This window comes from Oreochromis aureus, linkage group 13 (genome assembly GCF_013358895.1).
Source record: "Oreochromis aureus strain Israel breed Guangdong linkage group 13, ZZ_aureus, whole genome shotgun sequence".
NCBI lineage: Eukaryota > Metazoa > Chordata > Actinopteri > Cichliformes > Cichlidae > Oreochromis > Oreochromis aureus.
In genome coordinates this window covers 31653317-31671293 of record NC_052954.1, presented here as the reverse complement: position 1 = coordinate 31671293, position 17977 = coordinate 31653317, and the positions used below count along the sequence as shown (strand labels likewise).

At 40.2% G+C, this 17977-nt stretch overlaps 2 protein-coding genes across 4 annotated transcripts in view; one reads left to right on the top strand and one right to left on the bottom strand.

The window, feature by feature from the left end:
* Positions 1–10320, bottom strand: part of itsn1 (intersectin 1 (SH3 domain protein)) — a 51405-nt gene extending 41085 nt beyond the window's left edge. For both annotated transcript variants that reach the window (XM_031737419.2, XM_039621337.1), the window contains exon 1: positions 10146–10320. The gene's annotated coding sequence lies outside the window, so the exon portion shown is untranslated. The remainder of the gene's footprint in view (positions 1–10145) is intronic.
* A 745-nt stretch (positions 10321–11065) lies between these two features.
* On the top strand, positions 11066–17843 carry cryzl1 (crystallin, zeta (quinone reductase)-like 1). Of its 2 annotated transcripts, XM_031737421.2 has the most exons (13): positions 11066–11294; positions 11670–11747; positions 12796–12868; positions 13025–13069; positions 13750–13818; positions 14365–14498; positions 14603–14714; positions 14908–14928; positions 15214–15312; positions 15733–15857; positions 16024–16129; positions 16209–16254; positions 17405–17843. In XM_031737421.2, exons 1-13 carry the CDS (start codon positions 11214–11216, stop codon positions 17499–17501), a joined length of 1086 nt encoding a protein of 361 aa, XP_031593281.1. In that variant the 5' UTR covers positions 11066–11213; the 3' UTR covers positions 17502–17843. The 2 variants fall into 2 exon arrangements, with proteins under 2 accessions (XP_031593281.1, XP_031593282.1); XM_031737422.2 differs by lacking the exon at positions 14908–14928.
* Positions 17844–17977: the final 134 nt, after the last annotated feature.

Sequence of the window (17977 nt, the reverse complement as noted above, 5' to 3'; positions counted from 1 at the left end):
AATCCCCTCACTCTCATTATGCACTGTAAAAACAACACGAATAAATTTTATGGATTCGAACTTGCGCGTAACCTTTATAGACACACCAAAAGTGTTGCGGTTTTTGCGGAAAATTCGTCTTCCAACACAGACTGAGAAAAAAAGAGAGAGAAAAGAAGAATCTGATATGAAACAATAACGCGCTGGTTCTGATGTTCCTAAACGAGAAATAGAGAATCTGGGTTCTTACTCCATTGGTTTGATCTAGGATCTGAAGCTGCATCACGACTGCTTTCGTACGTATGTCAAGATGTCAGTGGAGCAGTTTGAGCTCTTGTTAACAGATTTGTGTTTATTAGGATCCAAAAAAATCGAAAAAATCGAGCTTGGTTCAAATGCCGAAAATCTGTCCAGTGAAATTACGCAGTCAGTGTAAACGGCTGCATTAAAAATGCAGAAATATTTGCACAGATTTTACACGCCTGGTGTGAAAAGGCCTTTATTTTGAAAGTTCAGTCGCTGTAACTAGCTAGTTCTAGTCCATCTTGTGTTCCCCTACAGCAGAGGTGGGCAATTCCAGGCCCCTCGGTGCCCACCCCTGCCCTACAGCACATGTGTCGAACTCCAGGCCTCGAGGGCTGGTGTCCTGCAGGTTTTAGATGTGTCCTTGATCCAACACAGCTGATTTAAATGGCTAAATGACCTCCTCAACATGTCTTGAAGTTCTACAGAGGCCTGGTAATGAACTAATCATTTTATTCAGCTGTGTTGACCCAGGGTGAGATCTAAAACCTGCAGGACACCGGCCCTCGAGGCCTGGAGTCCGACACCCCTGCCCTACAGGTAAGCAGACGGAGCTGTTTTTGTGGTAATCAGACAACTTACACATTCTGGTTTCAGTCCCATAATCGCTCTCTCTGCATATTCAGAAACCAATGCGAAAACATACCCACATACTATAAATTGGGCATTAGCTGAAGGTGCTGGAATTATTTCTGAATAGTCTACACAGCTCGCATTAGTAGCTAATGGTTCCTTGTTGGTTTTATTATAGAACCAAGACACTTGAGAGCCAGTGAGCTACAACCGTAACTTCATAAAAGCAATGTTAGCGTCAAATCTAAATAAATATTTTAAAGTCAGTATTTCTTACAGACAATACAGACAGAAAAGTTGGAAAAATAAATGTAACTTATATTTCTTCCAGCACTCTCATCTCTTACAACAACAGCTTATGTGTCTGCATTAGCAAAGGCATGATAATCAGATCCAGACCTGCCTCCCACCCCCGTATCACAGCTAGCAGACAGCCCACAATAACAATGTGACATACATTGCAACAGACAAGGACTTGGGACGGGTGGATGAGTATATGTATGTGTGGGTTGTTGACCCTTTTACTGTGCCCAAGCTTAACGCACACAAAAAAATTACCAAACAGTGAGGCCAAATTCTGTTTGAGAGTCCAAATCAAAAATGCAATTTTTCCATTTAGTCCCAGAGGGATCCGGCCACGCATGATAGCTCGAGTTTATTACATTAAGTTCTCAGATGGCGACTCATCGGATTTCAAAACAACATAAGGACAGATGGAATTTAGTCTACAGTGCTCAAACAAATCAGAAAACTCAATACAAAGATGGTTTTCCAAAATCGCTCTGATATTGCTGTATCAATAAGACTGCTAAACCCTTCAGTATGAATCTGTCCTTGGCCTATTGAAGGGTTTGCTGTGGAGTGTGTGCCCCATTATCATCAGAGTGGGAGGACAAAGTAACCAACTTAAGTAGGTCAGAGGAACAAAGCCCACCCCACACACACGCATGCACGCACACACACACGAACGCACACACGGCTGGATATTACACCAAAGAATATTGAAGCAGCTGAGCACCTGCAAACATTTTTTGCCTAGTTTAAACAACACACAGGGAGAAGTGATTAAACTTCTAGTCATCTACAGAAAAATGATAGCAAAACACAACAGTTTAGAGTTGATGCTCAACAGATGATGCCATTTATAAAGAATGGAAACAGTAGCTGAAAGTGTAGGGCTTAAAAACTGCTGAATTATTTTTACTTTCCAGCATTTCAAAATCTAGTAAGTGAAAATTCAAGTTGCATAAAGTCCTCACCACAGATTAAGCTGCTTGTGAAACAAACTGACGTTTGTTTACAAGAACCAGTTATACACAAAACCCCAAGTAAGAACAAGAGGATCACACCCATCGTGACACTGGAGGCAAAAATAATAATAGCGCTGTCCAAACATTCGTACTCATCATGAACTTAGAAGAAGCTTGAATAGTTGTGACAGATTAAGGACAGCCATCAATCGACTCACTAGGCATCTTAGAGGTGTGCCTTATTTTTTATTCTTATTTATTTTTTTATTCTTATTTATCTTTATTGCATTTTTAATTTAGTAAACTGATAACGGCATAGTGAATGAAGAAAAGCACTCATTGGGCACACCTGAAAGATCAGAACAGTCACACACCAACGTCGCTCTAAAATATTAGAGATTCTCAACAAAAACAAGAAATTAAAAATAGGTCAATTATTACTTGTTGGTGAACTGCTCTGACGTACTGTAAGACAGTTCAATCAGCTGATTGTCAGAAAGCGTTCCCTCTATGTAGATGTAGATGTTTGCACATGCACAGAACAAATCTGGTTTTGGTATTTATGATTCAAACAACTTGTCCAGATGTAGAAATATTTTTAAGACGCCACACGCAGCATGTTTTTATTAAAGGTCGGAGTGATTAATTATTTCATTGCAATTTTAAACACATTTTTTAAAACAATTTTGGGCATTTTCCTGCCAAACCTCGACTCTGTCATGTCGTGGGTAAGATGCTAAAAGAGAAATATCGAATGCCACAGATAACTATAGATCACAGAAGTGAAAAGCCAACAGCTTTTTTGCTTGAAAAGTCCATCACCAGTCTGACCTTTCAGAATAAAATAAAAGATCATATCAGGATAAAGATATTTGTGCCTTCAGTCCTGAGCTAAAGCTGTAGGATGTGCATTAAGGCAAACATATGGAGATCACATCAAATTCAAATAAATGTGTCAGGAGACACATATGTAACGGCAAAGGCTCCTGATATGATCTTTAGGCCAGATCCCCCAGCTTACTTTATTCATCAGCACGCACAGCCTGAGTGTGACCTTGCCTTTGCAGAACTGTACGACAAAAACAGGCACAAATCTTTCTGAAACAATAGCATGTTTCAAGTACTGAACAGAAATTAATTTGAAGCCCTTTGTTGCATTGAATCTTTTGTCATATTTATCATGTGCAGTTAAGGGTTTAATGCTCTGTTTACCCCGTATATATACACTGTAATTGTGGGATTAGTCTCCATAATTAGAGCACTGGGATGTAACTAGAGTCTGTTATCATGGCTTGTGGCAGATGACAGTTTAAGCCCCTCTGCCCCCCCCCCACACACACACACACTCTAACGGCTTCGGGTTGTCCCTCCCCCTCATTTTCCTGCTGAAGCTCCTGCATTACTGATGCTTCATCCACTCCAATATTCTTATCGCTGTGGACATCCTCTGAACTGTACTGTGCCTCCCAGAAAGAAATGCTGCAATCCATGCTTATAGTTTCCAATTCCCCTCAAGCGCCTTTTCTACTTCTGTCTTAAAGTGACCATGTTGCTCTTGATCAGAGAAGTGAAAAAGCACCTTATGAACACACCAGTTAAAAGAACTCCTGACACTGCATTCAGCACAGAGAAAATGAAATGAATCACCTCTGAGAGAGAAATGACCCTCTCAGACAGGAAGAGTAAATGTGATGTTCACTCACAGTATAAACATGGAGATAACACATGATGAATGTCAGTTTTTTTAACATTTATTCTATGATCACTTCACATCATGCTGGATCAAAACTCAGTCAAATCAGACAACAGATTGATCCACTGTGATTGCAAACACTGCAATCACAATCTTCTGAAGCAGCTCTCCTGTTTTACTTGTTCATCTAACATGTGTACACTTATGTCAACTAATCAGGGTAACGCAGATCATTCGTTACCATTTTATATCGGTGCATTTGATACACCGTTTTTAAACTTTTAGTGGAAATGGCACCTGTTATTGGCAAGGCCCTGTTATTCACCCGATACTGTTGTGTCACTAATCAGCAGATTATTATTATAATAATAATCACAATTATAATCATAATTATTACTATTATCATCAAGTAGAATGTGAAGTTGTCCTTGTTTTCTCCTGTTAATATCACAGTAGAATGTGATGCATTAGAAAACAGACTTCTCGTAGTTGAAAATCGAGGTTTGGAGCACGACTACCCATGTAACAGCGCCGTTATACTCGACGCTTTGTTTGTGTCCTGGGCTGATTTTGACGTCATTGTGCCACAATCTTTGTGTCCTCAGCCGCTCGCGGTAATAATTAATATTTTCCTATAATTTAAAAAAATAAATAAAAAGTCAGCAAATTACTAAACTGTAAACAAAAGCACAAGCACATAAGAAGGAGAAGCAGAAGATCATTAAATGACAGAAGTAAACCCTGATCTTAAGAACATTCATTTGTTATTTTGTTGTTGCATTCTGTCACATGGCTTAACAGTGATAGTGTTGATATTAATAACTGCAGGCTTCTTGCATGAGCGCTCACACTCGACATACTCCCCCACATATAAATAACATGTCCATTTTATCAAACACACACACACACACACACACACACACACACACACACACACACACACACACACCAAGTCCAACCCCCTCCTTCCTCCTCTTCTCACTCACACGTGAAAGACACACCCGCTCTGAGCACACCCTGTGCCACTGACCCCAAGCTCTGCATCCGTCTCCAACACGCTCTACCACATTTTTTATCACGTTGCTGTCAAGTGCTGAGGCTTGATAGGTGGCAGTACCCACACCCACCCAGCACAAACACAAGATTACCAGAGCAGTGCCTCCATCAGCTCCTCGTGCATCTCTCCCATCCAATCATCCCCCCCAGGCTTCACATCCCACTGAACGTTAGTACCAGGGACACAGCACATGTGAGCCCTATACATAAACTGTCTCTGTGGGCAACCCCGCCTTCTACATCTACATCTCTTCAGCATCTCTGGACATTTTTCCCCATTCTACATTTTAAAAAAAAATCTAGGATACATCATAGGTTTGCACATTTATAAATTCACCTTTCAACCAGTGTTTCCCAACATGACATAGTCTACAACTACTACTCTACAGTTGCACGAGCTTTGCTTTGACAAGCAACCGTAAATGTATTTTTTTATTTAAGTGTTTATTATTTATTTATATTTATGCAGCCTTACTTCTGTAACACTTGTAAAACACACTCTGTCCTTTATTCACCATTTCTATCACCCTCAGGACAACACTCGTTTTCCTCTTTCACATCATCTTCTCACCATCTGCTACACAGACAGTCCTCTACAAGAATGAAGCACACACACGATTGACATTAGCCTCCTAACCTGCTTACAGCCTCGTATTGTAGTCAACCTGTTTGGTGCCAAGGACCATCTGAGGTTAAACTAGATCATCAAGTCTTGACGTAAGATTATTTAATAATGTAATTATCCTGATAATTGTGTAACTCTGTAAATCCAGTGTGCTGGTTGAACATGCCTAAAAGCACCATGTTAAAACGCATTAGATTCTATAATGCGTTTCATTGGTTAGAACTAGGAAAAGTTAAATAAATGCATCCACAGACATTTAAGCAACTACCTACAAACCATTTTTTTAAATCAAGAACCAGCATCACTGAAATATTTTGCAATATTTTATCAGCCTGAAACACAATGGCCCTGCTTAGCTCATCGCACACTTGTGGTTAGGAACCGCTGATACAATAAAGAATAATGCTGGTTGATTTTAGTGCTGCCCAGCTTCAGTTGAAACTGTTATCAATATGCTGACTGCTTTGAATAATTTTAGTTGCCACTATATGAGCTCAGCTTGTGCCACATTATCTGGAGGGGGACCTGCTGCTGCTTCACTCTGGCTGTTGTGCTGGGTAAATTTAATAGGTACAGGGTCACATCTGACATCTCTCAGTCTCCTGCAACTGCTCTTAGCTAAACCATTCTTGACCTGTTAGTTCTACTCTGTGTCTGTTTCTGTGGGTGTATTTCTTAAGAGTGGACTTCCCTCTTTTTCCTCTTTTCTTTTTTAAAAACCTGAGTTTTACTGTCTTGAGGAAACAGAAATCAGAATACATCAGCTGTGCAGTGAAGCCAGACTCACTCCATTATTTTTAAGTTGTGAAAGTGGAATCAGAGGGCCACCCTTCCTCATTTTTTGGAATGAAAGTTTATTCACCTGCTGGATTTATTTAGGCAATTTAATCATGGTACTAACAAGAAAAAAATATTCAAACCAAAAACATTTCATTTCTTGAAAGGCCCCTCCTGCTACCGGGGTCCTGGATAACATGTCTTGCCTTCTCCCTGATTAGCAATGCTGCAAAAACTTTAAAATCTGAAGGCAACACCAACTTCATCAGTGGGACAGCAAGTAAAAAGGAAATAAAACACTATTCTCACCATGTAGCTTCTTAAATTCTGAGTAGATTTGGAGCAGTAATTTTGCCTACTTCTCACTCAAGCTGCTCAAACACTTTTTATCCTGAGATTATTGTTAGTGCTGCTGCTGATTACCTGTTATTCTTGAAATGTGAAATAAAATCTCGTTAAACAATGATTACAAAGCAAGTGATGAACAACTGCGTCATTTGTCCTGTATGTTCATACTGTACATCCTGTATTGTTGTGAATAAACATGTAATAAGGCAATATCAGTGGCAACACCCATTACGATGGCTGTGCAGGAGCTTTGAGCTCAAGCTGGAATTCTGACCCTGATACCAAGGTTGGAAACCTTATTTAGCACAAAACTGAGAAATTCCCATGTTACAGCAGCCAAAGCAGTAAACAAAGCAACGAAGGTAGTGAAATGAGAGAATAGAGATGTGTTGAGTTGCAGTTGCAGTATATACTTCCTATATCTGTCCTTCTTACACTGTTAACCTTCTTATCAGGTTAGCCAATGGTATTCTTTGTCATACGGTATGGCAGTATGACTATACGGTGTTTCATCACCGTTACATGCATGTACACAGATAAGAGAAAGCTTCCAGGCCTCTGGTAGAAGATCAAGTTTACCAAGATAAGCAGATTTGTTAAAAGGTTGAGTTGGGCTCCAGGTTATGGTTTTCATATAATAGAATGTAGATTAACCGCCTGATCCATCTTAAAACTTTGTCCTTGTTTGTGCAATATACTGATTTTTCTTACCCTCTAAAAGTCCTGCAATTAAAAAGAGTAAATAAAATAAAACAACCGACCCTGTTGAATGGAGTTCTGGGATACGCTGGAACAAACTGTTATGCAATGCTGAGATTGGTGTTTGGTTCATTATTGTGGGACAGACTCCCCGTGTTCTACAGTATTTTTGATGCATTGATGTCTCCTCCTCAACACCTTTTGAACTCTCGCAGCCCCGTAAAAATCCCACTTCCACTTTCACACCTCACTGTTGGGATGTTGTCTTCGGTGTAGTCTTCACCAGGTTAACGCCGAACATGCTAGATGACATCTAATGCTATCCATTGTTCGTCACACTTTCAGAAGTCACACAAACTCTCCTCTGCCATATCACTCATTTGTCTGTCTGTTTGTCACAGCCAGATTGTGCACTCACAATAACTTTTTTCAGCACATCTGGCAATACTTTGCCATTTAGAGTCACGATGAAGACACAGAGATAACTAAGAAAAGTCTGTTGTGTCACTTTTATAACCCTTCATGCAGTTAGGTTTATAGGAAACCACAGGTGTGGTATTTTAGTGACCACAGACATATTCACCTTTGTTGCACTGAGCTTCTACTTTTTCGCTTTATTAGACAACCGTACTGGTTCACCAATTACCGCAATAGTTCACGTTCTTTCCATACAATAAATACACTGTTGTGAGCATTGTTTGTGACTGTTTCAAGCCCTGCCTTCTATCTACAGGAGAAGTCAGGGCTGTATGATATCATATATATACATAAAGCACATTGTACAAAGAAATATAAAAAAGGCCCTCCTCTTCAGTAGTTGGGAGATATCTTGGCCAATCTGGTGCAGACGAAATAACCACTGGCAACACAAAGTGAATGGATGATTTCTTAAAACAAAAGATTGAAGCCAGTACCAATCAGCGAAAATATATTGACAATGATTGGCTTATGATAAGGATAGGGACTCTAAATACATTTAGAAACAATCAGAGCCTTCAATGTCTACTAGCAGTCCACCTTAGACTGTTAATACCAATAAAGGAGCCCTCTGTATATCCCACTTTTAAGGCGCATCTCAAACAATGGTTTATCACAAACCAAGCATGTGATCATTTTAAACTCTTTTATTGTGTGATGTGTTGTTTGTTTTGATACATATCTTGATGTTTTTCTTTATCACATAGTTTTATGTGACCTGACCAGTCACTACTGAGGCAAGTTAGCAGTTTTGCTAAACTCTGGCTTGTTAGATCTTCTTGCACTGATGTTCATTAACATCCACTGTCCCTGTTAAATAAACACAGACCTGCCTAAAGCCAAAGTCCAGTACAGACACAGAGAGAGCAGTTTTAAAAAGATGCAAAACAGCTCCTCTCTAGGTATAAGGTTACTCTGGTGCATCGCTGTTCCTTTCTACATCTACCATCAGTCTCTGTCGTGAACTGATGGATTCTCACGTAACTGCTGAAAGACTGTTAGCTAGCATTACACAGCATGCTATTCAGTGAGTGCATTTTTGTAAATGTATAGTAATTAGTGCATGTCATTATGTTTTGTTCTGCTGAGGAGAGTTAGCTGTGGATCACATTTTTTGTCTCATGTTAATTTTGTGTGTCAGGTTAACACAGGTCCCCTACCTATAATGACCATTATTAAAATGCATTAGACAGACTTGAAACGCCACATCTGGCATTTTGTCTTTTTACAAGTATCACCTGAACATTATCACCGATTAGAACACGCAGAAATTACAATCCCAAACAAGTGTCGCAGTGGATGCAGACCCAACAAGCACCAGCCATGAACTGAGTGAGGGTGCAAAGCAGAAATACACCAACACTTCCAAGCAATGTCCAGTTAGGTTACCAAAAAATAACGTGCTCAGATTTCTTCCTTTCATTCTTAGCCCACTTTCTTCCAGTTTTCATAACAACATCAAAGCAGTACTGGCTAGATTTTCTTTTTTCTTTTCGTTTTTTTTTAATCAACTCGGGAATGAAACAAGCTCCAGTCCTCCCACCTTCATGACGGCCACTCAGCATCCACGTTACCATGGAAACCAGACCGAGCCGATGGAGCCTTGTAAGCCCTGTCAATCAAAACGCTCATGTTACACCTTCTCTAATGCAGAGGGAGTGTGCTAAATTCTCTGGAAAAGGAGCGCTTACAGTAACAGGAAAGATTCGTTTGGCAATCCCTCCTCACTTCCTGCATCATCTCAGCTGGACTCGCCAAATGATGAAGTGTGTCGCTCAACACACACGGGCGTTTTAATCCCTTTCAGATAGATTATAAGGCACTCGGAGGGTTGTTTTGACTGGACAAGCAGCTGTGGCTAAAATCCGGACTTATATCAGCAAAGGCTAGGCTTACTGAGCAAACCTCCACCCTGAGAGCAGCTCTCTGACCTCGCACTGTCAGCACTGTCGTCTCATCATCTTACTCTCAGCAGATCCGGGTACTAACGAGACTCCAGATAAACACAAGGAACACGTTGGTGAAATTAAACGTTAGGTCACAGGCAGGCAGCCAATGCAGATGCAGTGATTTAACATTAGCATGCAGGCTAACTGTTAACAGTGGGTGGGTAGCATCGTCTTAACAGTTTCTTACGCTCCGATCTTGTTTCAATAACTAATATCACGCATTTCCTTAAATTCTTGAACATCTCATCACATCACTTATGGAGGTTGGTAGGAGTACATCCCACGCCGGTAAAAATATCCATTTAATGCCTCTAAAGCTGTCAGTGCAGTTAGCGAGCAGGCTAAGCAGTGATGAGCTAACGCCAGCCCGCTCAGGGACATTCTTTCACATCACCCATACTGCACTCGGCTCTTACCTCATAGTTCACTTTCCATCGTTGAATGCTGAATAAATTAGGCAGATGGATGCTTATGTGACCACACAATGTGGTCTCTTCTCCCAAAATTTGCTGCTTTATCACTAAAACCCTTTCCGGTGAATCTCCCGTGGCTCTGGAATCCTGACCGACTGAGGGACAGCTGGAAAATGGGGTAACGCCACTGAGATATCGCGAGATGTTCTCTCACGTTAAATTACATCGACGAAATCTCGCGAGAACGGTTTTCTTGTCCGGATCACAGGGATTCTCTGCGAAATAAACGGATTAGTAGCGCTCCTGTCGGCAGCTGTTAATTAGAAAATACATGCATTTATACATTTTAAGAATAAATTAATAATAATTTTAAAAACTCTTAGCATAACATAAAATACGTAATGAATCAAATAGATAAATAAATAAGATATGGCTAATATTTCATCCTTGCTGGCAACACATACATAAAACCAACACCAAAATAAAATAATAGCCTAGTAGTAGAAGAATAAAACAGAGCTACATAACAAATACTACTATTGTAATATCACTCAACTGGAAATTACTAAAAACATAATATATTGACCCTTTAACAAAAAATAGCTCATTAATGTAAAATAAAATATAGCAAAACTAGAACATAACTGGTTTAATGTAGCAGAAAAATAAAATTTGCTAAATAATTGCAGAAATTCATTCATTAAACTGAGTTTTTGCTAGTAATTCACTGGCTTTTGTTAAGGCATAAGGTTTTCTTAAAACAGTTTTAATTAACGTATTGTTTTCCTTCTTCTTGTATTATTATTATTATTATTATTATTATTATTATTATTATTATTATATACGAAATCGAACACCAATAATTTATTTCATATTACATGTCCAGTAGTGGGCGGTATTGTAGTCATAGGAAGAAAAAAAACAACGAAGAAGAGGAGGTCAGCTGATTAAGTTTATCCATACCGATCCCGGCGGTTTGATTTTTCCTATATTAGACTCAGCTGTTATATGAAGAGCATTAGTCCATACGGTCACGTGATAATATTTTGATATTTTGTGTGTGTGGATTTGATGAAAATCTGCAGCGTTATGAAAGGTCTGTACTGCCGAGCTGTCAGTGATGCTGAACCCAAGTTCGTTATCCAGGAAATGGTGAGTTTGAGGTTCCTGCTGAATAACTACAGCACGTCAGTATTAAAGGCACTTATTAGAAAAGCAAATTCGCTGTGCAGGCTTAATCTGCATATTTAACTCGCTGCTGCTGATTAGTCTCAGTCTACTGAACAATCCCTGCTTCTCTGAATGTGTATAACAACTAACTGTCTGTAAAGATTATTATTTAGCAGGTGTTTTTGGTCTTTCATAGTAAGCTGCATTAAAATGTTTTAGAAGATCATGTCAGATATATGCATGATTTATTTCTTAGTTAGTGTAAACATTTTTTACGTTTCTGCTGTTTTTTTGTGTTTATGACTTTTACCTTTGTCTTCATTGTTACACTGAGCGGCTTTGTGTGTTTCTCTCCAGACTCTCCCAGATGTCCTGACCAGCCATCAGGTCAGAGTTCAGGTGAAGGCGTGTGGACTCAGCCCACTGGACTTTAAGGTACTAACAGTGTGAGATCTGTGACTGAACACTGAACATGTTTCCCGGTGGGTTAGTGTAGCTTAGTTATAGTTCAGGCTAGTTTGGCCAAAACTGATATTAATCCACACACATTCTCCCATTTGTCCAAATCAGGGTTGCAGGGGGCCTCGGGTCTATCCCAGCTCTCATAGGTCAAGAGGGCTAGACAGGTCACTAGTCTGTAACGGGGCTAACACAGAGCGACAGATAACCATTACACTCACAGTCAAACCAGTTAACCTACCCCACACATGTGTTTGGAGAAAGTCCGGAGTACACGGAGAGAGTCCACTCAGACACGGGGAGAGCATGGAAGCTCTGCACAGAAAATCCCCAGACTAGATTCAAACCCAGGATGTTCTTGCTGCAAAGCAGGGTCACTGCACCACAGTAAAAGAATAAAACTGGAAAAAGTAAGAAACATAATTGTTTCATAAGTGAACCATCCAAAAATAAATATAATAACTCGGGGCTTTACCTCATTTCACTCAGGCTCCAGGCTTTCCCATATAGGTAGTAGCTCATCGTAACTCCCATTAATGAGCTACAGTAGCCTACAGCAGCGCTTAATCTATTATTAACTGTAATATTGTAACTGTGGAAGAGATTTCTAATCATATTAAGAGAATGGACCTGATCTCAAAATGCTTTAAAATATTAATTAAAAAAAAAAACTATCTACCTGATGTCCCCCTCCTTCGTACCACACTTGGCACATTCCCGCAGAAACGTCAAACCAGACCAAAGGATTTGGTCTAGTTTGATGGTTCCTGGGTCCAAATCAGAGGGGGATGATTAATTTCACCTGACTTGGCAGCAATTTACGAACACGGCTGGGCTAGAAAAGCTGTTTGTTTAAATCAGGTCATCGAGGCACACTCACAATGTGTTTAAAAACATCCAAAAAAGACATATTTGTGGTTTAATTTTTCTTAACTTTCTTGCTGCTTTTGTTGCCTCTGAACTGAAATAATTTGATAAATGCATCACTGATAATAACTCACTACTCTGCTGATGTCTGTCACAGCTGCTCAGAGATGTCGGGATGCAGAGGGATTTAATCCCTGTCGGCAGAGAGGTGGCCGGGGTCGTCCTTCAAGGTCGCAAACAGACACAAATTTTGACTCTGAAATTAGCTTTATTGTTCAGAACAAATTAACATGTTTGTGTTTTCGTGCCGAGTGAGTAAGAGACCTTGTGATGCATCATTCACGAGTCTTAATTTTTGTGTCTGTTTCCTTGTTTTTTCCTGACAGTTGGTCCCAAGGTCACCTTCTTTCAGCCGGAGGATGAGGTTGTAGGTAGGGATGATTTTTGAGATGGAGAATGTGAGGTTTTCTGTAGGATTGCATCTTCAGAATTTCTATAAGTTTAAATCTTTTTAGGAATAATTACTTGAGTTTACACATGTCTTTGATTGTTCATTGTTTCTGAACTGTGACTCAGTTTTCTAAGTTGGATATGTTTTAATATCACATCTGACTAAAATCTTGAATATTGTTAGATCATATTCAAGAAGATGTTATAACAAAAATAACTTTAACACAATTGGACTGGTTTGTAGGGTTAAACAAGTCCAAACTTGCACAAAATAGACACTAACAGTAATTTAAAACCGAAAGAATTTGATAACCTTGATAACCGCGGGCTAACTCAGTGATGAGGGAAAGTTTGTGGGTTTTTTTGTTGTCTCCTTAATGCACAGTAGGATTAACACTTTTTTTCCCCCCTCAAAATTTTCAAAGTAAAATTTTCTTTTAACTATTGAATAGTTATAAAAGACATATTTTTCTGCTAGAGTAAATAGACATGCAGTCACTTGGTTCTTAGAAGCAAGTCTTAATTCACCCATAATTCATTGTACTCTAGTACAAAGAATTTAGAGATTTCTCTGAAAACTGTTTGATTTCTCTAAACTGCATCTAAACTTTATCTTTGTGAAAGCGGCTCCACGTTTCCCATTTTCATCTTCCCTCTTCAGGTATCCTTCCCCTGGACTCCAGCTTCTCAGGACTCTGTGAGGTCATTGACACCGATGAATATTATTTAGGTGAGATGCACGCTCTCTCACATCTTTATTATGTGAATTTTATTTTTCCTACTTTCATCTATCAGATTTTATGACATAGTAAACTTAATTCTAAATTCTTTTAGGTCTGTATTGTGTTTTTTATTCTGACCCCTTGACTATACTAAATCTCACAGCACTGCCTCACCAATCATTTCAGAAAAAAGGTCACTCTGATCTAAAAGGTGAACCCGTTCTCGGCTCTGCTTCAAAGTCGACGGGCAGAATGTTTTTCTTTCATGTGATTGTGTGTCCACCTTACCTCTGCACGGCATGAACTTTCAACTTTTTTAAATCAGAACTTTCAGATTGAAAGAAATGTAAAAGCACCTGAAGTGCACACACTGCCCTGATCCACCCCCATAGTCTCTGACTACATTTATAATCCTTGGAAAAGAACAGAGTGACAATCACTTTCTAGGTAGATGGATTTTAGATCAACGTAAAGTTCTTAAAACTTGAAATCTTGTAAATAAAATCCTATAATAACCTGTTCAGTTAGCATTTTTGTGTTTCTGTGATCTCCAGTTCAGAAGCCAGAGAAGCTCAGCTCGGTGTGTGTGGCAGGAGCGCTGCGTGACGGCCTTTGCGCTTACAGTGCTCTGCACACACATGCTCGCATGGCGGCCGGACACACACTCCTGGTCACGGACGGAGCCAGCGTACGTAAAAACACTCAAAATATAAACTGTGTGCGACCTTGTAAAGCAAAGCTCTAGTTTGATTGCACACACGAGTAATGATCTCATCCCCTCTTGCTGCGAAGTCTTTTGGCCTCATGTGTATCCAGCTGGCTTGTTACCACGGGGCGAAGGTGCTGACGACGTCACACTCGCCACAGAATCACACTTTCCTGGAGCAGCTTCGGCCCAGCGTAGGTGCGTACCGACCCACGCTGACATTTCTGTAGCTCGCATTGAAAAACTTGCGTCTTTGAAATGTTCTCCAAAATCACATTTTTAGATACCGAAACTGCCCTTTTCTTGTCATTCCTTTCATATCACGTACTCTGCTTCCAACCTGTTTTTATCTCTGCATCCTGTCCTCTCCTCACCTTCATATTCTCCTCAGGTGTTCAGGATCCCTTAGTAGGTGAGCTCTTTTCCTCTCTTCCCCACTGACCTGCCTTGCTTCCTAGCTTGATTAGTAACATAACTGTCATTGGTGTTTAAGCTGTAATTCTATTTATGGGAAGATAAAGATATTATTTCTTCATCTAAAATCTGCTGCCATCATGTGGTCATTAGTGAAAACTGCAGTTTGCAAATTAAATGTGATCCGAGTAGAATTACACACAACTCGGTGAGTTTCTCTGTTTTAAATGTTTTCTGAGCTGCAGTGACTCATTTTCTCATATATGTGTGTTTATGTGTGAAGCCAGAGTTATTCCAGTGTATAACAGCTCATCAGACCTGCTGTCGGTGGTCATGGAGGAGACGGGAGGACTGGGAGTGGATATCGTTGTTGACTCTGGAGGTAAAAAATAAAATTGCTTTTCCTCACATCCTCTCCTTCTAGTTTAGATACTTGAAGTTTCTACAGTATTTGGATGTCCAATCACGTATTGCAGAAAACAGTTTTTGCAGAAAACGGGTGTTTACATCCACTCAACAAGGCACATTTGATGAGTTGTGATGGAACGACTAAAATATCTGTAATATAAAGACTTCCTGCCACAGCTCGTATATTCAGACTGTGTCGTGCACCTGTTTTATACGTCGTGGACACACCTGTGCTCCTCTCATGACTCTCCTCCATCCTTCATTGATGCATCCTTCAAAGTGCTGCAGTCAGACGTCTGGTCACAGGCAGGATGAAGAGGCACAAATCAGACACATTAGAAAAGAGCTTTGTGTTTGTTTGCGTGTGTGTGTGTGTGTGTGTGTGTGTGTGTAGTTCATCTGCATGAAGAGGAGGAGGAAGTGGAGTCAGAGGAGAAGAAATTACTTCCACACAAACATGACATCATCAGTGTGCTGGGAGTGGGCGGCCACTGGGTTACATCCCACCAAGACCTGCAGGTGAGCTGGGGTCAGACTCAACAGCGGCATCATAAAGTGATAACTTCGTAGTTTATTATTATTATTATTTGAATAGAAACAATCTCTCTGGCTTTAAAGCATCTGAATGCAGCTCAGTCTGGTCCATCTTCAGTAACCCTTTCCTCACCTCTCTGTGTATTTGCAGTTGGATCCTCCAGATTGCAGATTACTTTATTTAAAATCAGCCTCTGTGTCTTTCCTCAACCCTGAAGTCTGGACAGCATCATCATCGCAGCAAGGAAGATACCTCCGTATCCTGTACTCGCAGCATATAATCTAAAAACTTAACCCTGTAATGTGCATTTCTGAAGCCTTAACAGACTTTTGCAGATATTCTGAAAGATATCGTGGAGAAAATGTCAAGTGGATTACTCAGGTAACCTCAAAATCTAGTTTGAGTGCTGGATGACATTTCTCAGTGGGATCATACGATTTTAGATAAAGTACACAAATCCACATTTCAACATGAGGTCAACTTTTCAGCTTCCAGGATGCTCACATGTGGTTCCCACAAACATGCAAAGTCCCAAGTCCAGCAGCTTAGACAATTACTACATATGTTTGGAACATTACCAGAGGTGTGATGAAGTTTCACACGGGGACATATATCTCCTCATTAGCCACTTATATTGAATTGGCTTTAATCGTGTATTTATTGTTTGGAATGAAGCCTGTTTAAATGCACAAAAACAGTTTGTTTCACCTGTGTCTTTTATGCTTTTTTTTCCTCCAGGCATTTAATTTGTTTATTGCTAAACCTTTACAATCAGACATTAAATAAATTATAACATATAGAAAGTAGGGCAGCACGGTGGCACGGTGGTTAGCACTGTTGCCGCACAGCAAGAAGGTCCTGAGTTCAATTCCACCATCAGGCCGGGGTCTTTCTGTGTGGAGTTTGCATGTTCTCCCCGTGTTTGCGTGGGTTCCCTCCGGGTACTCCGGCTTCCTCCCACCGTCCAAAGACATGCAGCTTGTGGGGATAGGTTAATTGGATAATAGGTGTGAATGTGCGAGTGAATGTGAGTGTGAATGGTTGTCTGTCCACGGGGAGGCTCCAGTGCCCCCCGCGACCCTGAAAAGGATAAGCGGAAGCGAATGGATGGATGGATGGATATAGAAAGTAGACCTTTCCCTTTCACATGTCCAAGACAGATTTCTTCTATTTTTGACAGCTCTGGAATTTGCCTAATCTGTCTGGATCTGGATGAAATACCTCATTACAATACGTTTTTAACATTAGACTTCTGCTGGAACAGCACTTGCAGAAGTTTAGTTTCCAGTTTAGTGCAGGGCTGTCAAACCTGCTTTGGTTGAAGAAGGCTGGAACGATTGCGAATAGCCTACCATTCTTTTAATGTAAAGAAGTAAATGTTTAATTTAATAAGCCTTTAGTTTAAAAGACAAATAACGGTGCAGGCATGTTAGTACAGACCGTAGTTATTTCCTGGATTTTGGGATTCAGATTGTTTTAAAATGAGACTATAATGAGATTCTGATCAAATTCACCTTGTGTGTCTCTCCAGGCCTCAGCCCGAGGAAGCAGTCCCCCTCTATGAAGCCACAGTTGCCATGGAGACTGTCCAGCGTCACCCAAAGAAGAAGGCTGTTGTTCAGCTCTGACCTAACTAATCACATTACGCAGAGATAAAAGAAAACAGCTCACCGTTCAGCAGGATCACTTCTCTCTGCAGTGACACTGTTCCAATCAGTCACTGTTTACGTGTTAACACAGAACTATGATCTGTTTCGGGCCCAAAAATATGATAACAACAGGAAAAATGCATCATTAACTGCTTGAGTTTCAGAGTCACCTGGACAGTTTTACTTTACTCTGCAGAAGAAACTCTTTCCAGTGAGCCAGTGATAACCATTAAAGTCTGAACACTTTTCCTCACCTAATGTTTGTTTAGAAATGCACAAGGTGTCGTCTGACTCAATAAAATCACATTTCATTAAAAACAAGGCCGCATTTTGTTTATTATGCAACAGATCTTTTGTTTGTTTCAGATCCATCTGTTTGTGAAGGGCAGCCAATCAGAAGAAAGTTGGCTTAAAGGGAGGTGAAAAAACTTAGAGCATCAAAATTGGGCACCAAG